Here is a 27,972-nt window from a genome sequence, read left to right as displayed (position 1 = left end):
GGAACGACCTTTGAACATCAACGCGCGCCCGATGGAACAACATTTTCTTTTAAAAGAATAACTCCCGTGTTCATTTAGCGATTTATTAATCGTCGACCGTACTTTACGCCTGTCAGAGCAGAAGTAACAATTGCTTTTCAAAAACTAACTAACGAGCCATCCTAATTTAAAGGAAAAATTATAATACTATTTGGAAAAGCGGTTAAAATCGAAAACTGTGCAGCTTGTCACGATCAAAGTCGATGATTATGTTACACGTAAATTCACGTGGAACGACCTTTGAATATCAACGCGCGCCCGATTCAACAACATTTTCTTTTTTTTTTTTTGACTGTAAATCAAGAAACCAACACCAGCCAGTCGCCCGGCCGGGCGACCAAGAAAATATTTTAAGTCGCCCGAGGCCAAATGTTAGTCGCCTGAGGCGACCGGGCGCCGTTAGAGCACAGCCTTGGATGGGAGTGTCTGGACATGGGTTGGGGTAAGTTTGTATGAATTTTTCTGTTGATGTGAAATTATTTTTAACTAGCATGTGACATATTTGTTAAAAAAGCACTATTTTCTTACTGTCTGAATAGATATTGTGTTCAACTTAAATATGCTCAGGAAATGCAGAAAAAAATGAAACATGGCTCATATTAATGTAGTTCTCTGTTAAAGTAGCTTTGGTTCATGACAGTTTTGAATGCCCTGTAAGACTTCTTGGAGGGAAAACCCTAACTTAAGCCAATATGAAGTCAAAACCAGTGGCCATCCTTTACCTTCAAATTTCCTCTCAGGAAAAATGGGAAGAATTTTTTCCTACCCTTGCTTCTGCTATGCTTTCTAAACAGTGAATAGTCATTTCATGGACACAACTCATTGTATTTTGAAAATGACATCAATGAAATCCATTTTTTATGCGTCTATCAAGCCACCAAAGGATAGGTAGTTTGAATTGCCCACTTTGAAATTCGAATTTCCCTTGTATTTAAAAGGAACTCGATCCTTAAACGAAATAACATGGTAATTTAGTGTTATCAACTGAGTTGAAAACGTAAATTGGCCTCCGTAAAGAGTTTGAAGGCTGATGTTTCGAGCTTTAGCCCTATGGCCAATCGCTCTGACGTAGGCCAATTTATGTTTTCAACTTAGTTGATAACACTAAATTACCCTGTTATATTCTCCTACCGATGCAGCACCACAGTTTCTGTAGAAACTTACCTCCTTTATCCTTAAATGAAATACTTGCAGTGATTTATAAATGTCCTCAGTCCTTAAAGATAATTCATGTGTAGAAACAGGAAGAGTAGACCTTTTGATTGATTTCGATCAACATTTTGCGCAAGATTTTTTATACCGTTACTTGAACGTTTCCATCAACTCCTGATGGCTCTTACCTCAAACGACTGATTCAACTGTCATCGACCTGCACCACGTAACCGTAGTAGAGACGTAAATTTGTCATGTTCCTGGCTACTATGGCCAGCTCGGAAACGGAGACCGAGTGGACAGGTCTGCGCCGCCAAGTAGCAGCCTTATTGTCATTGAAGCTCAAATCTAAAACGCTTTATTAAGTGTTAATTAGTGGACAGCGGTATTTCTCTCAAGGGACCGCACATAAGCGCGAGCGCAGTTTCGGATTCGCTCCAGTGCTCTAAGTCTATTCTCTTGAACGGCCAGTTGCTTTTCAGCCATCATTTCAGCAGTAAGCTTGGTTGGATTGTCACGCTTACGGAGTCGTCTTGGTACCGTGGCTGAAAGCAAAATTGTCTCCTTACGTTTGCCATCAATGAGAACTTTAAAAGCGATGGCACTTTTAGTTCTGCCAAGAAAGATCGTGTAAGCGAATTTTAGGAGTTTCGACGCCATTTTGTTAGAGGTGGGAGATGACTTGCTCGATGAGGACTTTTTTCGAAGAAGCAACTTGCTATAAACCACCGTTTCGTCACATATCTTTTCTTTGTTGAATGTTTCTACCTGCAGCCCTTCTGTGTGTGACTTTTCTTTGGTCAACCTCTTAGTAATAAACTGCTTTCTAAGTAGCATTTCCTTAGCTAGGCTTTCTTTGGTGCATTTTTGCATGACGGGCTTTTGTGTACACAAAATTTGTTTGGTCATTTTTTGGCTACACGACTTCGTTCTTGGGTTGATTTTTGGAGCAAACTTTTCCCTATTTTTCGCTTTTCCAGTTGACTTCCTTCAAGCCACCTTTTAGGTCTTCCGTTTTTTAAGTTGTTCCTCTTTCATAGCCATTTCCCTAGCCCGGCATTTCCTTCACCTTCTTAATGATGATATTGAGTGATGGATAATTGGTAGGAAGCGGTGTTAGCCGAAGACTGTCTCATCTCCATTGCGTGCGGGTCCTTTTTCGCTCCTGTCTTTGAATCAAGGCAGTTGTTTGTACAGTTTTTGATGTCTCTAGAATCCCTGACCACCTGTAAGAATGGTAGACATGCGCATGAACTTCCAGTTTAGAATTCTCCTGTTGGGACAGCAGTTTCTTTTTCCGCAGCCTTCTCCTTAGTGTTGCTGATCGTGTCTTCTCATTCCGTTTGCTTGTACTTCTGGGAGCTTTGATCTTGGTTTTTTCATGTTCCTCGAGCATTTTCTTAATAAGACCACGCATCTGCACCACCTTCGGGTGGTCATAGAATTTAGTTTCTCATCTTCCGTCTCGGAAATACATGCCAGAGGAAGATTTAATCCTGTTACTTGACTTCTTTAATTTCGACAACGATGAGCCGCACACTGGGACACCGAAAACAATACTACACGCCTCTTAGAATTTCTCGAAATGCTTGAAAATCTGGGGCAGTAACTCTAATTGCTTTGTGACGTGTAATGCGCTTTCAGTGTTGGTGACAATTGTGATGTCATAATAATCAATAAATTGCGCTTCCAGGACTCCCCTAGGCAGCTGCCTGTTGGGTACTTTTTGGAAATATGTGAAGTGCCGTCATAAAGACGCCGAGGACAATATGGATTAGAGGTCTAAACACCATCAAGGCTAGTAGTAGAAACCAGAATAGCCACTAAGATTAACCATCAATCCTAGTCTGCCAGCCAAGCTAAAATCTAACTAGAGGAGCGATTTTGTAAAAGTTTTAGCGGGAACATGTCGAAAGGGTCCAAGATAGAGAGTTTTTGTCGGAATTTATGCTTAAATAATTCTCGTTAGGGAGATCTGAAGAAAATCAGGGAATGCGCCTTGTATTTAAGATATTTATTTAGGCGGCTCATGGCGCGTTCTCGATAATTTCGCCTTGCACTATCACTGTTAAGCAAACTGGAGAAAATACCGATTACGATGTATGTTTTCAAATAGAAGTGAGCTTGGCAGGTGGTGATTGTGGCCAAACCGTTAAGTCAGAGGCGCGCTGTTTAGTTTTTTCCATTCTAGTTATTTACGTGGCCATTTCCCGTTAGATGGGCCCTCCAACGCGTTAATTTTTCTTACATGCAAACTATGAGTTTTGGTAGACATCTGACAATCATCAGATATCTTGTTTGGGAAAAGCGTCTAGACCTCACTATTAACAGAGAAAGAAATAATTTATAGATTTAGCCAAGCCTAAAAGCGGAGCTCGCATTTTTTTTTCTCTCACGTCTCAAGGGCACAACGCCTTGCCCCGGCCAGGACTAGAACCCGGGTCGTCCGACTCGGAGCCCGGTGCACAGACTACTGGACTACTTAACAAAGCCGTGGCATTGGCGTGCCCGCGGTACAGTTGACCACGCATGTTAAAGAGTAGCACCTTGTACGGTCGAACGGTCATACATCCAAATTTTTTCGGCTTGATGGGTTACTACTATTTTGTATAATTATGGGGCTACGCTCTGCGAGCTCCGCTATCATCGATAACAGGGTTAACTGTCATTCTCAAGTGGCTTTTGTGCCGAAACTAAAGTTTTCCGTCAGTAGCTAGCGATTTAGTTGGACAAAGAGCTCTTTTTTAAAACCTCCTCCAATTTAGCAATACTAGCATTGATGAGGATCTTTCCGACTGCCCAGCTCTCGACTCAAAATCTACGGAAATATATTTACTGACCCAATAGGATATTCCTCGAACGTTGTTTTATCTCCGCGATGAAATGGCTCCTCTAATTGCTTTTCTTTTCATGCTCGAAGGGTTAAACCCCCCAGGACAATTTAATGTCTTTTTGATCACTTTTCAAGAGACATTTTTTCCATAATAACCGCTTGTTTTTTATTCTCATTTAAATGACTTTCGTTTTAGCCATTTTTTAGTTCAATAATTATGGCCCCTTTTAAAATAACATGTACCAGAGAAATTATTTTTCACAATAATAATCTGTCTGATTAAAAAAAAAAACCAAAAAAAAAAAAACAAGGACTCGAGTAAGGATCTAACTCATATCGAGCGATATCTATGGGTATAGATATTTCGCCGTTTCTTATGCTTTTACGGTGCTGGTGAATTGAAAAATGGTTGAATTTCTTCTTTCTATCTTTCTTTCTTCTAAGTTAATTGGTAGGGAACAATTTACCGGAAAACTTCTGAAGTAGGATCAAAACTGAAAAGAGATCGAAATACCGATTGTGTGTTTATGGTTAGGTTTTTGTGTTATGAACGGTTTTTCACGCTCGGTTTTCAAATTCAAATTTGTTTAAACACATAGTCTTGTGAAAAAAGAACGCATCTGTGTCTTTTGGTTGATCACACGTTGATCCTAAATTAACCATCGAAGGAGGCTCTTTCTCGTGTGATTAATAGCACGGATGATCGGATAAACAATTTCGTTTTTGTTTCTCCTTGACGTTGCGTTTTAAAAGTCCAAGTAACAATGTGGTTACAAAATGATGTTAGTAGCCGTCCTTTGATCAGATTTCAGAGACGTCAAACCGAAGTCATAATGGGTCGGTGGTGACATGGTCCTAATTATTAAGAATGTCTTGTTGTGGTCTCATTTAATTACGCCTTTTACCTCCCGTACATTGAAAAAACCGCAATGTTGTCGCTAAATTAATCTTTTTGAACTGTCTTTGAATTGGTCAAAATAGCATGTGGCTTGAATAGGAAGTTATTAATGTTGCTTTTGCGATACATGTACTTCAGGATGACCTCGAACAAAAAAAATGAAAATTCCAAACTTTTCTTTCTTTCTATCGAAGCATTTATATGCATGTCACATGTTTGGTTAACTTTAAACGCAATACGTACTGTCTCGTCTGACAGAAAAAAAAATGACTTGAAATCCGAGCGGCATTGTCTGTGTACGACCTCAGCCTCTTGCCAGAATCCTTAGTTGCACAAAATGTCGCGAGCTTCCCTGCCTTGAAAATCGTAGTGAAGACATTTCTCTTCCTGACGCCAAGCATTGTCCACAAATGCGTGATTTAAATTGATGATTCCTTATACTGTGATTGCTTTTCGTGTCATTTTTGTGCGATAATTTCTTCTTAAAGCAACAAAGGATATCAAAGATCAGAGAAAGATACAACGCACCAACCAAAATCATGTCCAAATTAAAATGAAAGTTTTCCATACCACGTAACTCCAAATGCTATTTTTTCGTGTTGAGGCTGAAGTAGATACTTTCCCAAGCATACAGACCACGGGCCGAGCTGTATTTGCTGTGAGTCGTTCTCTGTCTAATTACGCGAAACGTCAGGGAATTTTACAGTGCTATTAATATGTGCATTTTGCAAGCTGTTCCACTTTTTCCATCAACAAGCACCTGCGCTATTTAATAAGTGCATTCTAGCAGAAAAAACACTTGCAAATTAAAAATAATTATCGAAGGAAGGCCTTCGACTCTCAAAAATGCTTAAGAGTATCAAGTTGAAAGAAAACGTACATGATAACCGAACTGAGGAAAAACAATGTAATAATGGACGAAATCTGCAGTTGCTATAAAAAAGAGTATGACAGTAAGGGGCTATTAAATATTTATCGTAGATGGAAACTTGTACTTGTCTCCTATCTTTCTTGTTTAGGAAATAATTTACGACGTTTCCTTTTAAACCCCGGGGTTTATTTTAAAGATTAGAGATAAATTTACAGACTTATTCATCAGCGTCTCGTCTCACGACACGCTTTGCGGTATTGTTGGAAAAATTACTAACGATTAAACCATGGAGAAAAGAAAAATTTGACAGTCGACGAGAATAGAGCAATATATGGAAAAATTCCATTTTCCTCCCAAGAACAGAGCAATAAGATTTGATGTAAATAGAATGGTCTTAAAGTTGAGCTTACTGTCTCCAGTAACCTTGTAATTCACCATAAAAACGGGGATATTTCTTTCTTGAATTGTCACTCGTGTAATGTAAACAATATGGGAGACCGAAACGTAGGTAATATCCTTCGACGAGAAGTTCCGTCATTAGCAGCCATTGTTTCATGTAGTGGTTAATATGTAGATGTAATGCTTTTGTGGGAAAATCTAGTAGAAGGCAATCTGGAGATTAAAATGGATGAGGCAACACTTTAAATTTGTTGTGCAATGCAAAAGGTGTTAGGATCGTCAGTTAAGTTAAGAGAGAATCTTTTCCTTAGTAAGAGGAAAGAGAGGAAAGGGAGACCTTTGTTATCTTAACGGCCTTCGGCCAAAAGTAATTTCGTAAAAAGACGCTTCAAACGGCTCATGAAGGCTAAAAAATCACAAATTCGTCGATTAACATTTCATTTAACTTTATTGAGATGTTCAGATCGAGATGTAATTTAGATATGCAAATTTTCAGAACTTTATCCATAACCCTCATAGATTTTGTTCATCCTACGTCAACACTTATCAACCACAAACGCATAGTGTGGTCTGCCTGTCCTTTGAAAAGTACTCACATTCTATACCACATGTTAACAAAGAAAAGCCTTCCGAAGATTAAACCTTCCAATCTTTAATCCGGATTGACACGAACATGGTAACATTAATGAAAACGCAATACATGTACATATTAGCTTAACTTTCAAAACTAAACGTACTTACCAACAGGGTCTTTTAAGGCAAATTTGAGTACAAAAATGATTGTTGGTTGTGCAAGAGCGGTGAAAACTCGATTGCCTATTAATAATAACAAAGACAGTTGCAATTCAACACCAATCCCAATAACTCGAACCCCGCTAATTTGAACTATGTTTCGTTTCCCATGGGATTCCGAGTAAGCGTGGTTCAACTCAAATAATTTTCGGTTTTGAAAAAACATGCAACTCTTTTCCCTATTTTTGGCCCATAAGCTTTGCCGACAGATCTGATCACTGACCTCTGGATGACCCCATTAAGATATCTACTTGCTAAACGTGAGTGCTGTATTTGTTCTCACACCAGACAAACAACAGTGTGGCATTTTGTCACGAACATTTCCTGTACGGATATTAACTGTTTTTTTCCATCTGTCATCTGAAAACGGTGAACCTCGCTGAAATCTACCTCGGAGCAACACTAGCGCCGTTTTGGCCAGTTCAACTTACATTACTGGTGCTTCTCTTCGCGTACCTTCGCTTGAAACATGTCACCATCGAAGTCGCTCAAACATCTGCAGCGGAGATGGATCAGTGGCGCTCCAAGGGTTGATGGGGCTAAAATATAACTGAGCTCCCACTTCCTCATTTTCAGCCACAAAAGTTGCTGTTTTCTTATTTTTAAGAGACCTTTGGAGAAGTTAATGGTGCGGCGGTAGAAAAAGTCCGCCCTTTTATCACCTGCCCCTCTCGGCTGCTACAACCCTAAAAACGCAAACTTCTTCCGGTTGTTTAGCATGAAACTGTAAAAATCAGGCTTTAAGGAAAATAAAGCAGTTGCTCAGTTTTCTGATCCTATTAACTATGTTTAACTATGTAAATGCAACATGCAAATCCAGAAATATAGTTTCGCGCAACCGCGCGACAATTTGTCAAATGAAACGCGAACTGCCGGAGTATAAGGACACTGATTGATCTGATAATAGTGATGAGTCTTGACTGAAAATATAAAAAACATCTGACTTAATAGACGTGAGTCTTTACGGTCGAAAATCCATAACGATAGACGTTACAAGTTTCGCCTGCTTCCTTTAATGTTCAACTTCCAGTGGCTTCTCGAATTCGAAGGTCATTCTTTACATTTCAGAGGGGCTAATCATAAGTAGCTAAATTCTATTTTAAAAAAAAAAAACAAGCGTAATCATTGGAAACTGTCATTGTCGGTTCTTACCACTCCTCTTATTAATCCTCACTCCCCAAGTCCGTTTTGATTTTTACAGTGTTAATGGAAAGTTAGAGGCGTTTCTTTTCTTTATAGACACGTAATACTTTTAGAGACGAAATTTTGCGAAAATGAGTTGTCGGTTTATGCTATCTTATGTAATATATCGATAACCACTACTTTAGCAGATAAAAATATTATTTCTCGCGAGAATTAAAGAAAAACAAATCAATTCGGATCAAAGTAAACAAATCGTTAAAGAAAACTTTGGAAGAGCTATTCTCTTCTTAATTTTATTTACGAACCAATTAGCCAAACGTTATCGAATTCGGGGCACGTAGAAATAAACCAATTCCCTTGAAAATTGGCACCGTGTTACTAATAAGATTTTAGTCGAGTCAGTCAGCTTAATATGTGCTGACTTCCTGAAGACTGTTTTCCGAAACAAGACGCAAGCACTTATTAATTGATTAAAGGCACATGAACGGTAACATGAGTAGTTTTTTTTCTCTTTTTATTTTTAAATTCTCATCACTCTATTTCCGAAAAAAAAAAGTTTATTATCAAATTAAATAGTTTATAAACTTTAAAATGATATATAGTTTTATAGGGGTTAACTCAAAGCATCCGCTTTAATAGTAATTGTGAAAGTGAAAGTATCTTGTGACATCATTAAAACGCGATCACGCTAATGAAATTTTATATCCTATTATAACCAATATAGTTTTTTGTGGCTACTACCGCTTACGTTTGTTACGTGATTAAATGTCGGGGAATTAGCTGTATCACGACAGCCCAAACCCTAATAACTTCAGAATTCGAAATCATACAGTAACCACATTCGGAATGTAAACGAAAGGCTGAGTCATACTTTACTTACTGACCAACTGGCTTTCTAGACTAACGAAATACTTCATAACACGTTAACATAAGGCGTGGGAAATTCCTGTCCGGATTTTTAGCCAATGTAGCAGTGCGTGCTATTTCCAAGCGAGCACTTCGCTGTGTCGAAAGGGAAGCTGTTTTCAGCCTTGTGAGGTACTTTTTGTTATTTTTTCCCTCAGATCTTAATCTTGTTGAGTTTTGTGCCGACTTCCTCAGTTGGGTTTCTTGTTTGTTTCATTGTGCCGAAGTTTGCCGCAAACTTTCTAGTCGATCAGATTTTATTTATGAGTTTTTTCTTAAATCACTGCGGACAAATTCAGTAGCATGTCAAACCGTAATTGCGCTATTATTGGGTTTGATCATGATATGATTGGATGGGTGTGTGAACGAGCAGACCACAACTGAAACCCATATGAAAAGGGAGTTTCGACTTCAACCGTCAGGCGTCTGGCAGAGAGTTTGACCTCATGAATAGTAGATTAGCATACGGAGTAATGACCTTTAGGCATGCTTGCAAAGATGAAAAGAATGCCAAGATAAAAACTGCACGAATGACGAACTGAACTGAAGCGAAGTAGGAAAGTGCCGCGGGAGCCTGATGGTGAACTTTGAGAACCTAATCCGAACTTCCGCTCTGACAGTTAATTGGTTGGTTTACCAACATCTCCTTTGGTCAACTGTCGCTTTTTTCCTTACATCCTCCAACTGAGATTATAATCGAAGCTGTTTAGGTGGAGTCAGTGAAAACAAGAAATTCGGTTGTTGGTGACCATGACACTTAGTTCGCTTATACTCAAGACGGTTCTTCTAGGTGTTCTGGGCGTTCTGGATGATGGACGGAACACTCGTGCGTGTTCAGGTTGGTGTGAATCCACCTTAAATATGTCCCACTGATGCTGCCGCAATCTTGCTCTGCTAATAACTCTTACACATATCTTTAGAAAGCGTAGAGAAGGTCTCATCCACAGATTTAGGTCGCAGGAATAGTGCATTAATTCTGGACTTAGCATCACGAGGGGTTAAGTTCGTATTTGTGTTTGTAATTGTTTGTTTTTCTTTAGTTTTCCTCTGTCCACGAAACCCAGCACTCTGTCTTCCAATTTAATATCTTTTTGCGAAGTGTCACGTGCTAGCGTGAAAGTTATTGAGATAAAACAGCAACACTGAAGTGAATTCATTTTTCATTTTTCGGTTAAATTTGCGATTCAGCGTCCGAATTCCAATATATACTTTGCTTTAAGGATATAAGAAGAGATTTTGAGCGATTTTTGGTACAGAGTAAGAAGAGGACGATGTTCGATTAGAATCGCGCTTACGAAACCACTTGGTTTCGGCTTGCATTTGTAAACAGCGCCTCGGTCGTCGATAAAAGTTGGATCATTTGCCGCAGAATCTCAAGGTTTTTACAGATTTCTTTAAGAGATAGTTACGCTGCGGGCGTGAAGAAAGAGTGACTATTTCTCAGTCGAAAGAATCGCTGCAAGAAACAACTAGCTTTATTTAACAGCTTCGCAGCAAAGTACGCAAAGAGACCGAGAATTGAAGGCGAACAATCCTCTTGGCCTAAGCACATTAAGATAGTGCACCTGGTTTTCTGAGAGAGCTTTAACGTGTGGTACAAAAAATATAGTGACCGGTTTCTTCTAAAGAAGAGAGACGATCGATCACTGGCGCTGCTTGATATATTTAAGATTTTCATAGCCAGAAACGGAGACATCTTTACTTTCGAAAAACATATCTATCTAATTTTTTGTATTTATTATATTGTTCAGTTATTTAGTGATCCAAGGAAACTCAATCAAATCTCAGTTGCTACTGGATTCAAGTAAAGAGGTGTTTGCACCAAAGCGACTCTAATTTTTTCGTCATTCCTCCCCAAGCAGGGGCTCATTTTCCGTCACCCAGGGGTCAATTGTCAAGACTGCATTAGATGTAAACATTTCCTTACTTTCCTGATGCAAAGGATAGCTCTCACAATTTAAACATTTCTGTATCTTTCAAGGCCATAGAGAAAATAAGAGTTACTTGTATTTACCAATACATTTTTTGAACGTGATGCAAAAGTGGTGGGTACACTACATGCTTCAAAGCTATTTCGATCAGTGAAAGGTCCTGGCATAATATATAGATTTAGCCAAGCCTAAAGCGGAGTTCGCATTTTTTTCCCGCACGTCTCGCGGGCACAAAGCCTTGCCCCGGCCAGGACTAGAACCCGGGTCGTCCGACTCGGAGCCTAGTGCACTGACCACTGGACAAAGCCGTAGCGTTGGCGTGCCCGCGATATAGTTGACCACGCATGTTAAAAGTAGCACCTTGTACGGTCGTACGTCCAAATTTTTTTCGGCTTGATGGGTTACTACTATTTTGTAATATATAGATTTAGGCAAGCCTAAAAGCGGAGCTAGCAATTTTTTTTTTCTCTCACGTCTCAAGGGCACAGCGCCTTGCCCCGGCCAGTGTTAGAACCCGGGTTGTCTGACTGGGAGCCCAGTGCACTGAACAAAGCAGTGGCGTTGGCGTGCCCGCGGTACAGTTGACCACGCATGTTAAAAGTAGCACCTTGTACGGTCGAACGGTCGTACAAATTTTTTCGGCTTGATGGGTTACTACTATTTTGTATAATTATGGGGCTACGCTCTACGACCTGAGTCAAGAGCGAGACAACGAAAGCACGCTAAGTCGCTATGAAACGCTAGGCCCAACGCCTTACAAGTTGAATAGATTGTTAGCTTCTATAGCAGCCGTTTTCGTCTAGTTTTTCGTTAAAAGTAGTCCTTGAAATTTACTGCGATTGAGGTGACGTGTATAAGGAGTTAAGATAAAAACAACACGTATTTAGATTTTAACGAACAAGGCCACAACTTTTCAGTTTACTCTGAATGTAAAAAAGAGATTTAACAGAAATAACTCTCCGGTTTCAGTTCCTGACATCCGTGGAAAGAATGGAAGCGAGCCCAGAAAGGTCATCAAGGTTAACAGCGGGAAGAATAAAAGACTCCCGTGCTGGATCAAGATCATTGATCCGAACCAAACGTTAAAGTATTACTGGCTCAAGGACAATCAGACTCTCAGAGGGGGTCATCAACGTACAGTCATCAATAGATACCTAAGGATACGAAAGGCGAAGAAAGAGGACGCCGGCTTTTACACCTGTGTTGTGGTGAACGACTGCGGCAAAAGTAATCTAACAATACAGCTCATTGTTAAAGGTATTTAAACTTCATAAGTTATGTTCTATGAGATGTCAGAGATTCAGTCGATAGATGCATCAGAGTCACTTGTTTTATTATGGCCACCTCTTTATTAAGATTAATGCGTTTTCTTTCTTAGAGTGATTTCTATGTGATTTTAGAGGAGACAAAGCCTCAAGACTTTGTGTCGTCATACATACTAATGCTAATGAGCGAGCCGGTGAAGTACACATTCACTATGCTTGTGATATTCATTTTCTTGTAAATCAATTTTTCCACGAGAATATCAGCTGATATTCTCTTGTTTTTTCAATAAATTTCTGCATGAAAATCCTGTTAGTTTTTCGTTACAATTTTCTTGAAGCAAAAACATGGCACCTTTTTTCTTCTCGGAAAGTAGTTTGGGGAATTCTCTTCACTTTTACCGTGCAGCGAAAAATAAAGGCTTAAAGCGGCGCAACTACTTAGATAATCGATTTACACCACATCACGAGTTCGAGCCCAAGTCAAGTTTGCCAGAGTCACAGGTCAATCTCGAGTCCCTAAAAATTTCTCCTTTGTTTTTGCTTTTAAGTTTTTTTTTATTATTTTCGTTTCGATATCTGTGTCAATTTGATCATGGTATCAGGAATACAAGAACATTTACTTTTAAGCTTAAACGTTTTTCACGGCCGTTTGCAAGGGTTTATTCTGCACTGATTCACAGCTGCGTTCAAAAGAAGTTAACATTCCAAAAATGTGGGGGGCAGATATCATTCCTCTGTAAAACATTTGTTTTATCAGAATGATCATGCCACTTTCACTTGTTCAAAATTTTCGAAGCATCACAAAGTTGTCGAGCCATGTTACATAATGCGTGGAATACGCTGTGTCTAGTTGGAAGCCCGAGTTCAATTTTTTTGTAGTTTGAGCATCAGTTGTAGTTATCACCGGGGTTTTAATATTTCTTGACTTTGAAATGTGTTGCAAACTTCGCGACAAATCTGTAACAGTATAAGCGGTGCAAGAACGCTTAGCAACAATTCAGAATGCAAGAATTCTTTTTCGTGGTAAGATTGAAACAGAAGAAATAAGGTGTCTCGACTGAAGTAAAAGGTAAACGACATAATTTAAAGATCGAGTTTGTTCTACTTTTTTGGGCGGCTTCCATCATAGTGTATTGTCTTACGATATTATTTTACAAAGAGGGCAAAAATTTATGTCGACTCGAACTTGACTCGGGCGCGAAGTTGACTTGTGAAACGATTTAACTCTAGTTTACCGCGCAAGTTGTCTAAGTTATTTTATTATTCGAGAAAGTGCTATTATCAATTTCGTTTCAGAAACAACCTGTGACTCTATTGACCTTACTCTATGATTGGTCGAGAGAACTCGTGCCAACATCGCAACCCACACGGAGGCAAAAGTGAGACCTGTAAAATTATGATTAATCTTAGACCTTCCTGCGATCGCAACATCTCAGGATTTAATGGATTGTATGGAACTCCAAGGTAGTGGCTGCCATCGACCCAATGTTTTTTTTTTTACTAGTTTCTTGATTCATTGTATGCACGTGCGAGTCGTGACGTAGCCTCTCTAACTGACTAAACTCTATGCTCAGGCAAACGGCACAAAGTTTAATTGAAAGTTAAAAAAAAGTGTTCAAGATTACCGTGAGATGTCGAAATTTCGTGAAGGTAGTCATTCCAGTAAATAATTTCAGCTTAAATGATAGCTATAGATCTACTTCTATGGGATATGTTTACTTAGCCTTACATGCAGCCTTAGTATATCCCATCGAAGAAGATTTTCGAAATAAAACTAGCAACGTCCCTTATGTTAAAAAGTAACTAAACATTAGAAAAAAATGTCATCAAATATGCAAAACATTTTACTGTGGATGCTGTCATTATGAGTAACTACAATGAGTGATTTAAAAATGGCTGCTGCCTTAGTTATCACCGAAAACATTATTTTCTTATGAGAGGAATCTTTTGTTTAACTCCTAATTGTTTAAACAGATCACAGTGAGAGTGAAAAAAGATGGTGAGTTTAGGTTACTATCAAGACTCAATTGTGTTGTCCATAATGGAATGTTTGGCACATTTGTGGACAATTTCTCAATGGTTAAGTTACTTCTGGGAGTGTCAAAACCAGGGCAAAGTCATAAAATCTTAAATTCTAATTAATAGTTGAGGGATGAAGCACGTCATCATATTTTCATGTCATTTACAAGTATATTATTTACTCAGCTTTGGAAATTCATGTACTCTGACATCCATATTGCCTTTTAGTTCTGATGATATGGAAGATACCTGATTCTTGGTGTTGGATTAGTTGTTAAAATACATTCTATCTATATTTTTCTTTCTTTTAGATGCCAAGACCTGTAGTGAAGGCCAGTTCGCTTGTCACAATCAACGTTGCGTTCCATTACGTTCGAAATGTAATGGTTCTTCTGAGTGCACTGACGGGTCGGATGAAATTGGATGTCGGCACAGGGAAGCCCCGGATTGTCCAGAGAAAATGTCTCGCTGCGATGGAAGATGCATCCAAGGTCATTTGAAATGTGATGGAACAAGTGACTGTCGTAATGGATCCGATAATAGAGGATGTCGTGAGTACACAAATAGTTTATTAATGAATGAGTTGTGAAATGAATTTTTTCTGTTTCCTCTTACCGTAATGATTCGATTTAGCACCCTCGTTCAAGGGTGCCCCCAAGAATTTGGTTTTGTCAATAAGTGCCCGTATTCAAAGACTTTATATTGTCCTTCATTTATGATGTAAGTAATTTTTCGATGAGACAATCGAATCCTAAGCGATAAATAATAAACACCCGCTATTTATCAAACTGTCGTAGGCTTGACATGAAGCGAAATGTATTTTGTTTAGGTTGTAGCAAGAGATGAAAGTGTTATGGCTTTTGAAAAAATCTAAAGTAGATGAATTTAAAAATACAACGCATAGCCAGCTTGAAATACGCGCGCTTTAAGATATTAGAAACAATAGATGAAACAATTGGTTTCGAGGCCTCTGTTTCTTAGCTCCGCCTTGAAAAGTTAATGAGCCAAGGCAGTATTCCCTTCGGAGGAAAGTGCGCGTGATCTCCGACCAATGAGAGCCTCCCTGTTTACGCTTCGGCGCTTATATTACAGATCTATAACATTTTCGCCACTGCAAGTAAATGTCGCGAGAACAATGGGCATTCTGCCCAATGCCTTATTCCAATAGGTGTCCCTATTCCTGTAAGCGCCTTTATTATGTTTCAGTGATAGTACTGTTAGAGTATGCACTTTGAAATCAACCGTGGTCCTTTTTCCTGTAATTGCTCAATTAGGTCTAATTACAAGAACTGTGGTCTACGTCTCAGTCTCTCCACTATTATGTCCAAGCGAGTGCACAGTTCCTTCAAACGAATGATTTCGTCTTAAAATTATGCGACGATTGCTGTGCTGCTCGTTCTAGCTAGGAAGGATCCATGGATAACATGTCCGTTTTCCATTCTTTTTCAATGAACATCAGTACTTTGTTTCGCTGCTCCTTAAAAGAGCTCTGTTTCGAATAAGCACCCTCCCTTAAGGTACCATCAGTAATTAAGCTCCATGGGCGCCAAATCGAATTATTGCGATAATACCACAGAACAAAAAAGAAAACAGTGAATTTGAAGAAAAACTCTCTGTAGGATTTTTTTCGAGACCGTCCTCAAAAACTGTTTTAACGGGATTTTTCCATAACATTAGCATATTAATGACGATGCCATACCACACCTACTATTTCAAACTTCCAAACTTAGGTCACTCATGTGTGAAAGTCGTTCGACTGCAAAAGGGAGAGGTGATTTTTGAGTGCTCTTAATGGTCTCAGTAGAGCCTATCAGAGCGGTGGAAAACCGTATTTGGCCATCTTTTCTTGAGATAGCTAGCTGTTTTAAAACAATTGTGTCAAATTCAATGTCATAGAAAACTATTTAAGAGGCTGTCTCTCTTACTTCCACCTGGTCAATTTTGCGTCAAAAATAATTTTGCTTGAAACTCTGTCAACAGAAGGACTTTACCTAGGAAAGAACTAAATTACATTTGGTTTGATTCGAAATAATTTTCTGACCGCATTAGGGGCCATAATTATTTCCCAGTCCGTAGGGACAGTCGCAACGTCTCGAAAATTGAAAATTTGGCATATTTTGTAACATTGTAAAATATTTGATTCGCATAGTTAAGCCACAGAATTTATATCAGATTGCTTAAAAACTTTTCTAGTTTGCCAAGAAAGTTAGAATTTTCCCTCTCAATATATTTGAAAAGGCGAATTTCAGCATATTCTGACCACTAAAAAACGCCATCGGCAGATGGCCGTAGATAACCTTGATTTAGACGTTAAGTTTTGAGATTCGGGACCTGGTTGACAAGTCTATCCTACACAGCCATTAATTTTAGACCTTTATATGCAAAAACATTCTCAAAAGTTATGACCGTTTGAATTAGCACATGTACGAGCATTCGCGTTTTTTTCGCCTACATTAAAATCGAACCACTGGAGCAGATTTCGTCATAAATACAGCTTACCCGCTTTGCAGCCCGGCTTCATGGCTCACTTCAGAATTTTTCTAATAACCAAATTGGTGATTCCATGATAACCTCAACAAATAGCTAGGTATTGCCTTCGAAAAGTAGGCGGCATCCATTGTGATTCGTGGTATCAAAACAAATGTCGGAATTGGCCACATTTCGCGGTGAATCACCCATTTAACATCGCTACAGACCTGAATTTTTTCCAAAATTGGAATATAAACTCTCCATGTCTGGAATCTAAGGGGGAAATGAAGGTTTTAGGCTTCTGAAGAGAAGAAATAATCGCTTAAATTTAGATCACGACGATCCAGTTCGATGTTATACTGTTCTCACAAAGGTCCGCACAAAAGAGAAGACCGCTGATAGCTTGAAAATCTAACGTTGCCCCTTGGTTTGCTTACGGCCCATCCTGTTCGTAGAGACGAGTGGGGCGAAGTATCCCCAAGAAGTGAGTGGTGTACTGGAATCTAACGAACAGCTCGAACACTCGATACCAGCGGTATCTATCGACGAGAACTTAAGGGTCCAGTCCCTTTTGATTGCATCATACTGGCTTAACCTGCTGACTGTATGCTTTCCAACGTCCAGGTGCAGCTCTAGCCACGAAAACGTTTCGAACACTTCAACACATCTAAGGACAGAGCATTCAAACAATGGCGTAGTACTCTCTGTTTCCTCGCTGCTCTTTGAACGACTCTTGACCAAACGCTTTTCAGGAGGATCATAAAGCCCTTGATGATATGGTTTGAAGGGACGTTTGACCTTGGTGCTTGATATAAATTACGTCATATGGAATGTACTTCCCTTTCCCGATGCCATAACATTTCCAAACTCTTAGACCGGTATCTCCATACTCGGAGTTGTGGAAGCTACAAAAATGCTCAATCTTATTTATATAGAGAGTGTTCTTTGATTCGTCGACTATGCTCTGCAGCTGTTGTTCCCTTTACTGGGTGTTGCGTCAAAGCATCTCTCATGTCCACGGCAGTTAGAACATCGTGCCCATTGTTGCAGTAAGCACGAATAGAGGACTTCATTGGACAGATGATACGATCGCGAATGTCTTTACCAGACTGCGGCTCCGAGTAGTGATAACTATGAACTTCAACCCCAACTCCTTTTGCGACATCTCTTACAGCAGTTACTAGGGAGCTGTTGTGATAGCAACCGGCTTCATCTGACCTCAGATGGACTTTCTGCAGCAAAGGATTCTTGACAGCTGCTTCAGAAGATCTACGAGAATTGACGTAACTGCATATCAGTCCTGAGTACACTGATCAAAGAGGTGAGCGTGCGAGATGACTTCCATCGTGTTAGACTGGCTTCGAGACACAATGCTACTAATGTGCCAACTTAACCCTCTTTTTCCGTACCAGTCACTTTGCTTCTCTCTATAGCGCAGCTGCAGAAACTTCATGGTGGAACAGCTACATTGGATAAGTAACGCTATAGAACATTTTCAATGGAGTATCCAAAGTAATCCTGAACTGCGTAGGCTTTATTAAGCTGTTCTCTGTGTCCGTGAGTGCCGTGCGTTAGACTTAAAGAATGTCATTGATCTTACGTTTAAATACCCCCAGAGACTCTGTGTTCCTTATATCGCATGGTAGACTGTTCCATAATGTGGCGCCATTGTAGCTAAAGCTTTTTCGGTAATAATTAGTGCGCGGTAATGGAACACGGAGCTTATTTTCAGAGTCCTTGAGGTCATAAGCAGAGTCACGCCACGTAAACTTTGAACACAGATACTCTGGAGCTAGCCCGTGCAGACATCTAAACATCATGGTGGCTTTGTGAATTTCCTGCTGGCGTGCAAGATTTTTCCACCTTAAAAACTCGAGTAGCTCAGTTGCATCAGCATCATAATTAGAGAATGTCAACGCACGGGCTGCTCTATTCTGCAATTTCTGCATTTTCTGCAATTTTCTAGTAGCGTTTACCCACAGTTACCCCAAACAATGTCACAGTAATCAAAGTGATGTTTTACCAAGGCTTGGTAGACGAGATGTAAGGTTGATGCTGGGATCAGGTGCCTAATTCGCTTTAGGGCCCCGATACCAGAGGCGATCTTTTTGGTTAATTTTTCGATGTGACTATGCCAATCGAGTTTATCGTCTACTATTACACCAAGCGATTTCGTAGCTGTAACCTGGCTCACAATTGTTGGTGAAGCTGTGAGAGTATTCAGTCTCTGCCTCGACCCTATTAATGTGAGCTTTCCACTGGACGATAGCCTCCGAAGATTTCTGGATGTCGTACAACAAGTCATTTTTTTGGTCCTCGCTGTAAAAACTTAAGATTTTGTTATCCTTAACAATCTGTTGCATCTTCTGCAAAACGAAAGTAATCTCGTTTCATTGAGGGCAGAGAAGCGTGTGTTGATGTGAGCATTGTTCCTGGAAATCTGGATCGTTTGGATCGCTGAGACCAAACTTACGACAGTGGTCGGGACATTCGCCCTCATCTTCCTGGCAGTGACTCTGAAACTGAGTTTTGAGGTACCTCTTACCCTCGCTGAGGGCTCTCCGCACTTCTTCTGCCACGTTCTTTGCGAGCCCAATCAGATCAAGCTCGTCCACTGTTCGGAGGAGTTGCGCGAACCCCGTCGACCCATCAGCTGCTGTGTTATCCAGGCCGCTAAGGGACTTCTGTTGATAGGCTTCCCTTACCTCGAGGATGCGAAATAGGGTTGAACGGCTTAGTGGTTCAAATTGTTCTTCTTCGCAGAACTGAAGGTACTGCTTGACCATTGTTGACCTTGTGACTTTGCGAATGACATTTGGCATTGTGATCTTCTCGCCATTGCTGAGCCTCAGTTTCCTCGTTCTAAATGACAAGTCTTGATAAAAGTACGGGCGGTTCGCGAAGTCTAAGAAATGGTCAAGCTTTATTGGTGACAGTCGAACTCGATGACACGGGGACTTTTCGACCAAAGAACCTGGACCACACTCTCTTGCATGAGCTCTAGCGCGTCTAATTCGCCACTCGCTTAACTTTGCGTTGGGCTCGTGGATTTTCTGAAGTGTCTTCACTGGATATCGATACGTATATAGGCTTAGAATTTGGGTCTTCAAGGTACTCGTTATGGCGTTGCTGTAGTCTTGCATCAACGGTAAAAGGTCTAAGTAGCTGGTCCCTGTAAAACAGGCCTGAAATAGCTGTTGTCCAGCCTTGGGCGCTATGATATCACAAACGAGAGTACAAGCTTCAGTAGCGTTGTCAATGTAAATCTCTTTCTCGTGTTCTTTTGCCTCCTCCCATGTACTTTTCAGCTGAAAGGTCAAGGGACTGACGCGGCCAGCACCGGTTGCTACCGGGTTCAGTTTCTCCATGGCATCTGTAAACGCTGACATTGCTAACTCGCTGGTACTTTCAGCTGCCTCGTCGTCTCCAGAGCCTGGCTGTTGGTCTCAGATCTGCATCCCAGAGTCCAATCAGCTGTAAAGGCATTTGCTTTCGGTCGAGGCGGCGTCGCGGCAAGCTTTATTGGTGGCAGGCATTGATGTGACTGTTGCAAGATTTAAAGCTGCCATTCGTTTGGCGAGTCTGGGAGTTGAGAAAATCAAACAAAAATTTGAAGTCCTCCCACCATGTGATTGACTGCATGGTGTGTCCACACTGAAATCTTTGCGCACATTGTTGCGAAAGAAGCAATACGCGCAAAAAATTCCGTTCTGTTCACCATCAGTACCACCACGTGCAATTGTATGGTACATTAATCAACCATTTTCTCTTTTTAAGTCATCCAATTTAAAGCCAAAACACTATTTGTCACTTTTTTCGAAAATGTTGCCCATTTTGGCCACGTACCTGTAAACATAACTTGATTGCTGCATCAGCAATGTTGCGCAAAATGTTATAGTGTGTGGCCACGCCGAGAAAACAATTTTGCTTGCACGCAACATTTCAATTGAACATTTGTGCTTAAAAGTTCTTTAGGTGTCAATACATATGATGGTCTGCTTTATCTATGGCATCAGGTAGCGTTATATCACCTATAAGGTTCGTCCTCTTCCTGAGTACTTTTTTAGGGACGTTGCCCTTGCAACAACGTCATGTTCTCCGCGAGTTTGATCTTGTGCAGCTTGTAACAAGATACGTAGATTACTGAAAAGCACGAAATACAACAATAATGCAAAATGATAATAAGCAGCAACACTTATAGATAACATAAAAATTGTTGCACTGTGATCACGTGACCCCGGGTACTCTCTTAAATTTCGGATAGGGGGTGTGTTGCAAAGGTTGTTCAACTCTGACTCTATATAGGGATAAAAGGGCGAAAATCGATGCCTGCTCGTTTTTATATCAATAACACAAAAGAGCTTTGTGTAAATGTATAAATGTCAAAAACAGAAGGAATGTTATTTTGCATCGGCGTAAACATTGGTGTCAAATTACTCTCCAAGTTTATTTATCTAGTATCTCGCCTTGCGTGTATGACATAAAAGAATACTTTTGTAAACATGTAGATGTTAGAAATAAGGTAGGGCAGTAAAACCTAATGTATTGCGCATTTTTTAGTGCAGTTGCTGTGTTTCCCGACTATATACATAATTGACTAACGGTACAATTTTGTGGTGTTGAAAACTTAGGTAGTAGATTTCAAGTTTGCTTCAGAGCAATGTTACAAGTCGAAGTGTGATTTAACTTATCAAGTTGCACTAGCTGCCACATGGCCTCCATGTGGTATCACGACGTATCTTGGGACGAAATTACAGCAGCTGTTTTGTTTTATACTCACTCGCGTGCGAGCTTTGGCCCAAATGTTAATCAAGTTCCAAAATACTGAATTCTGACATTTACCGCACCTCAACATATGTGTAGATATTATCTTAACTTAAACCCTGCCCCACATTTCAGGACAATACCTGGCTGGTAAGCTAAAATTTACATAAAAACCATACTTACGGGAACCTGTTGGAACGAGTTCCGCAAAGATAGTGTTAATTTCCCTTGACATGTCGAGATGAACTGCATTTTTAGTATTTAGCTGCTTGTTTCGGCCGTTGAGCAGCGGGTACTGGCAAGTGCAACGTGGTCGCCAGTTTTTACCCATGTTTCCTCTATGCTTTTCGCAAATCCAAATTTTTTCAATTTGATCAGGGGAAAGGTCGTCTGGCAACCCTGACCTGTTAGCGATAAGCACATATTCTTGTACCGTTCCTCTAAGCTGACCTAAGTGACATGCTTGTAGATGATCATTGATATCACTTCTACATTCTGAAGGCTCTATCAACCTCGCTGAAGAATGAAGCCTCTCTGGTTTCGAAAAAGCACTTGCCAGCCATACTACACTTGCAGGCCTTCCAGGAAAAATGAAGGGCCAGCGGGTTCACCTGCAATGGTTAATGCGGACCTCTGTTATGCGCGATAATGCAATCGTTCAGCTTTAAATTCCAAATTTTAGCCCCCAAACTTCGACACATAAACTTACAAGTGGAGTTCTAGGACTGATTCTTGAAGAGAATGCAGCTGCAATCCAAAGTTTCAACAGGACATTAAGCGCAAAACATGGCTTTAGTTTTCGAGTTTAGTTTGCAACAACGAGTCAAAGAGGAGTATCGACAGATGCCGACCGCTGAAGTTTGGAGTTATTTGCTGGAGTTATCATAAAGCTCACCAGTTTGGGGAGCGAGGAATATCTGAAATGACTACCGATCTAAAATGGAATGGTGAAGCCTTAATCCAATACCAGGAATGGCCAAGTTTCATACAGACGATGTTGATATGCTTAATCCTAGGAGATAAACATTTTCATGTCATTTACAGTACATTATCGACTGAGTTTTGAAAATTCATCTTCTCTTGCAAATGTTAGTTCATCCACATTTCCTTGTAGTTCTGATAATATGGTAGATACGTGATTTTATGAGTGTAATTAGTTGTTAAAATACAGCCTATTTTTCTTTCTTTTAGAAGCCAAAACCTGCCAAGCAGACCAGTTTACTTGTGCCGATAAAAGTTGTATTCCATTGTTTTGGAGGTGTGATGGTCTTAGTGATTGCCATGATAGGTCAGATGAAAATGGATGTCCAACGAAGACTCCTCTGGTTTGTTCAAAAGAAATGTTTCACTGTGATGGAGACTGCATACAAGGTCATTTGCAATGTGATGGAAAAAACGATTGTGGTGATGGATCCGATGAGAGAGGCTGTGGTGAGTATAAAAAGTGTTCATTCATGAATGAGAAGATGCGATTTTTCCGCTCAGTACGAAAAAGAAAATACTGAAGTTGAGGAAAAATCTATCGATAAGTTTTATAAAAAGTACAACTGTTGTTTTTGACCAAACATTGAAGTTTTAGATTTTCTTGTGTCTTATGCTACAGCTGCGCCCCAGTTGAGGCGGTCGTCTCCTCCAAGGCTCGTTGAACAAATGAGACAAAAGGAAGTCAAGCTGATCTGTAACGTGAGCGATGCTAAAAATTACATTTGGTATAAGGATGAGAGAAAGATTCATCTGCCCTCTGATCGGTATTTTGTAAAATCACATTGGTATCTGCAAATTACGGACGTTCTTAAATCGGACAGTGGAACGTTTGTTTGCTTGGCTTCCAATAGCTATGGAAAATTAAATTGCACAGTGAGGTTGATTGTTGAAGGTAAGAGTTTTTGAAATATTGAGCAAATATTAAATTGGGTTTGTTGTTTGTGTGATGATTTGATTTCGTTTCCACTCAATACAACAGAAAAAGAAAGAAAATACTAACGTGGAGGAAAAATCTATCGATGAGTTTTAATAAATGAAAAACTTTTGTTTATGATCCAACATTGAATATTTTCGACAACTTTACCTGCTTAAGCGAGCTATTTTTTGTTTTTGTTTTCCTTTAACTGTGTGTGAAAAAGCTGGTATCTCTGGAGCACATCAAAGATCTTTTAATTTAATATCGACTTCGAAAGGAGAGCTGTGATCTTAGTTATTGGAAAACTATTTGATATCTAAATGTTCTATCGTTAGAGTTGAAAATTGTATTTTGGTGTAAGGTTGTCTCAGTGCTCTTCATCATGTCCAGCTTTTTAGTTTAAAGAAAACGTTTTGCAAGTATGATATGAAAAAAGAAAGGAATTTGCTTATTAGCCCTAGGGTATTGGTCATTGGTAGTTGTTGTGTGAAAAAACAGTTTTTTCTTTTGTTCAGATCCAACGGCTTCACCTACAAATGTTTTAGGAGGTACAGTTCATTGATATATTATATAACTTAATTACTTCTAGTTATTATATAGCAAGGTAATCTTGAAGTAGATCCGAGCGTTCTGATCGGTTCTTACTTGGTCGGTATTTTGCCATACGGACTGTTTCCACGGAAACGGTCATACGGCCTGTATTTTTGTTTTGATAAGCAAGCAAGTTATAGAACAAATTTAACTCAATAACCTCGCTTGCTCGAGCCACAATGGGGAATATTGGCCCCCAGTCGTTTTTTGTAAGAACCTGGCTGCAATTGGTCCAGACTGCCAAGACCTGGGCCAATATTTCCCAGTACGGCCCTTTCGCTCGCTTGGTAAGAAGTTTTTATCTTAGATTACAAATACCTTTTTTGTGTAGCTCTTTACTTTTGAAGCAGATTGTCAAGAAGTAAAAAAGGAATATGCGTCCTAGGCTGCCAAGCGCGATAAAAATGCGGGGTTTGTGGTCATATTCCTAATGCATTTGAAGACTGTTATGTGAAAGCTAGGTTACTATTTAGAATCTTAGACCGCGTTTTCAGTTTCTTGATTTCAAAAACGTTTTGAAATGGCGCCGGGAGAATAAAAATATTGTGGGTTATGAAGCAAACTTCTTCTGCTGAATGGAGGAAATTTGCATGATCACTCGACGATCATTTCGTGGGAAGTAGACTGTAATACATCTAATCACTTCATGTTAAGGAGGCTTGGTTAACCTTGAGCTGTTCAACATAAAACCACTAGATTAAAATACTCTTATGAGCTTGCCTTAATTCAAGGCTGAACGTAAGCGATGTATCACAGTGGTTGCTCTCAAGTTATAAATATTTATTAAAGTTACTAATATTTACTAAAGTAAGTAATATTTGTTAAAGAAATTCCCACGTCGCTTAGCTGCATTTTTTAGGATCTAATCCTGAGACATTAGACACTGAGAAAAAAAACAGGATTAACAGGATATGAGATAGAGGAAGAAAACTGAAAAAGGAAATTCCATTTAAAACAAACTAGCTGTTCCTGTATTTAGAAACTTGGATGTAACAAGCTCTGCTTATAATAAGTGTTGGCCTCAATTACTTTTCCAAAACTTTCAGCTCCTTTCGGTTGCGAAAGCTTTAAAAACAAAACCTTGCCGGGAGAGCAAGACAACGAAATTAGTTAAGTTCCTACTACTTTAGTCCCTGGACGTTCCCAAACAGCCAAATATTGTTGAAGTTACAGGAAACTATTGGTAGGTTAATCATAACCATTACAATTTCCTCAAATGTGATTAGTGCACTAACGCTTTATTTTTCACTAATTATTTTGTAGAGTTGTAATCGGACAGTGTAACATGACAGTTGGCTGTAATCGGACACTTGTTATCTGACAGTTGAAGAAGCCAATCTTACTTAGTCCACTAAGCTAATCAACTTATAACAAAATTGATCACAATAACCATAGCAACAACCACTTATCCTGAGAAAAACTGGGGAATTTCCAAAATGGAGGAATTTTCAACTTAAGACAATCGTTCTAAATGTATTTTTATTGGAAATCGTGATGGTTATGATTAATTGGTCGTGATTAACAAATCGCTTCGGGTTCGTCCGATTTGTCAATCAAAAGTATAATTACAGACCAAAGTGGACTCCACTTGATCCTATCACCACTATTGCGCATGAACTGCTATAAAATTGTACGAAATGCGACATGTTCTCATTTTTCGGTGAATAGTTACAATCTACACTGACTAAGGTCGTTCTCTATCATCTTAACATGTTGTTTTTGCGGATATCACCTTTATTCTTTATAGCTGGACCAACGTTTGGGAATTTAGGCAATGGGCTCGATTGAAAACCTATACTGCTAAACTAAAAGTAGAGAATCGAGGCATGATGCGAATGGCTAAGAGAGAAGAGTTCGAGGTACAGCCATCTCCTCCAACTTGTACGAAGAAAACACCAGCTCATCTCGTCAAAACCCTGCTCCCAGTGTGACCTTGCATGTTCATCTTCTAGTTCCTCCTGACTTCTATTGCGTATGAAGTCTTTGATGATAAGAAATGATAACCTTGAAACGTATCCGTTCCTCAGATAAGGCTCGCGATGCTCTTGTCCCTGGAATCGTCTCGGCAGGCGTGCTAATTACCGTAGCTGCTTTATCTTTTATCTGCTGGCGCCGTCGATCCCGATCCAAGGAGCCCGTGAATAGTGCAATTTCAATGTCAGGTTAGTCTAACTTGGGTTAGAGGTTTAAAGATCTCTTTGTTACTTCTTTGTTTGTGTAGGCTATGTACTGAAAGCCGAAAGCTCGCGTGTTTGAGTCAGAGAACGCCCTTTGATCTCATTATTAGTTTTAACCGTGCTGGGCCATATTTTTAATATTATTAAGGTGATTCCTCGGTATTGAACTGTGCATCTTGTATTGGGCATAAAAATCACGTAATCAGGCGAGTAAGCGTGCGCATATTCCGAGAATACGGTATTGTTTTTCAATAAGGGGACTGCGTAATGAGGTAGGATGGTCTTTAGCTCGTGGACGAGCATGGTGACCCATATTTTTTAATTGCACAATTATTGTTTATAAATTCTCCCCTTTAAGTTGGGCAAATTAAAAAACATTCATCGAATTGGGAAAAAAGATATTGCTAATATCGTGCAGAGACTGTTACTCGATGATGCAAATTATGACTTAAAAACAACGACTCGAGGAACGTTTTGAGTTGATGTCATTTAAAATTGCATGATTTTTTCGCAAATTACATATCAAATTGTTCTATACGTTCAAGACTTTCAACTTATCGAGTTTTTCAGTTTTAAAATGTTACTTTAGCCACCCTTGCTTCCAGCTGCAGCAAAATGTGCCGCGAATCAATGAAATGACGCGCATGATTAGTGCTAGAATAAGCATAAGTGGGGTACGTTTGGCTCATCATATCTCTTAAACGAGTATGGTGACCTACCTTTGAAATTGTACTTTTCGAAGCAGACATTGGAAGGGAACATTTGAAGAAAGTCGAAAAAAGAATTGTTCAATAACTTTATTTTTTTCTGAGGAATGACCTCAACGGGTTTTGATTAAAAATCTTACTCCAATAAATTTTTACTATAGAACTCTCAGCCAACAACATGTCCTTATTTTTTGCTTTCAGAACTTGAATTTGAATACGACGCGTTCGTTATTTTCAGCTCCCAAGACTCGGATTGGGTGACTAAAACTCTAATTCTAACTTTGGAGGAAAAGCACGGTTTTAAATGCTGTGTACACTACAGAGATTTCGTTGTCGGAGTACCTTTTCGTGAAAATATGGTCAACAGTGTTTACAAGTCAAGAAAAACAATAGCTGTGGTGTCTAATAACTTTTTCAATAGCAATTATTGCGGTTCTGAAATGGATTACGCCCTTCACCGACTCATGGAAAGGAGAGATAACAGTTTAGTCGTTATCAAACTTGATGATGTGGACAGAGGAAAACTCCCAAAGGAGCTGCGAAAAAGGAGCTTCATAGACCTTTCAAAGAATGTTGAAAAGGAACACTGGGAAAGAAAATTGGTTAAATGTTTAACGATCCCCAGCGATTTGTCACAGGAACAGATTTTGTAACAAGCTTTTTGATAATTAGGTTTTAAGAGTAAATGTCAATAAAAATCACAGATTATCGAAAAAGTCGCGGACACGGTCAAAAATCGATTTGGTTCATTTTTTGCCTGTGGGTAGCCTTATCTAGTAAACAAACGGAAACGGGGTTAGATTTTTTAAATATGCACTTTAACGGGAATAATTTGTTTTAACATTTCCGGGGGTAAATAGCTCAAATTTCACCAAGCGCGATCCTGAAATTATGCACTTTTCGGGCACTTGTCATGCTAACAAAAATGTAACGGAAGGACTTTTCTAGTCATAGAAATATTGAGTTGGGCTTGTATTACCGAGACAAAGTGATAGTTTTTGTCTAATGTTATTCTTGGAGGAGCTACGTCCCTATTAAGAGACGACATCTTTGGCCTTTCGAAATTAAGGCAAAGGTGGCCTAGAATAGCTTGGCAAAAATACATGTGGTAGTGTC

The 27,972-nt window shown here is 39.6% G+C and overlaps 1 protein-coding gene across 4 annotated transcripts; it reads left to right on the top strand.

Annotated features, from left to right (window-relative positions):
• The first annotated feature begins 362 nt into the window (after nucleotides 1-362).
• Nucleotides 363-27,564, top strand: LOC113684946 (uncharacterized). 4 transcript variants are annotated; one of them, XM_089196421.1, is made up of 8 exons: nucleotides 363-481; nucleotides 11,934-12,221; nucleotides 14,560-14,799; nucleotides 22,673-22,912; nucleotides 23,085-23,357; nucleotides 23,897-23,929; nucleotides 26,000-26,134; nucleotides 27,058-27,563. In XM_089196421.1, exons 1-8 carry the CDS (start codon nucleotides 472-474, stop codon nucleotides 27,507-27,509), a joined length of 1,671 nt encoding a protein of 556 aa, XP_089052547.1. In that variant the 5' UTR covers nucleotides 363-471; the 3' UTR covers nucleotides 27,510-27,563. The 4 variants fall into 4 exon arrangements, with proteins under 4 accessions (XP_089052547.1, XP_089052546.1, XP_089052548.1 ...); XM_089196420.1 differs by lacking the exon at nucleotides 363-481 and adding an exon at nucleotides 8,903-9,871; XM_089196422.1 differs by lacking the exon at nucleotides 363-481 and adding an exon at nucleotides 13,526-13,608 and having other exon boundaries at nucleotides 12,082-12,221; nucleotides 27,058-27,564.
• Nucleotides 27,565-27,972: the final 408 nt, after the last annotated feature.

Source organism: Pocillopora damicornis, chromosome 2 (assembly GCF_964200805.1).
Source record: "Pocillopora damicornis chromosome 2, jaPocDami1.2, whole genome shotgun sequence".
Taxonomy (NCBI): domain Eukaryota; kingdom Metazoa; phylum Cnidaria; class Anthozoa; order Scleractinia; family Pocilloporidae; genus Pocillopora; species Pocillopora damicornis.
Note: the sequence above shows the minus strand (reverse complement) of the source record. Positions and strands in the feature narration are given on the sequence as shown.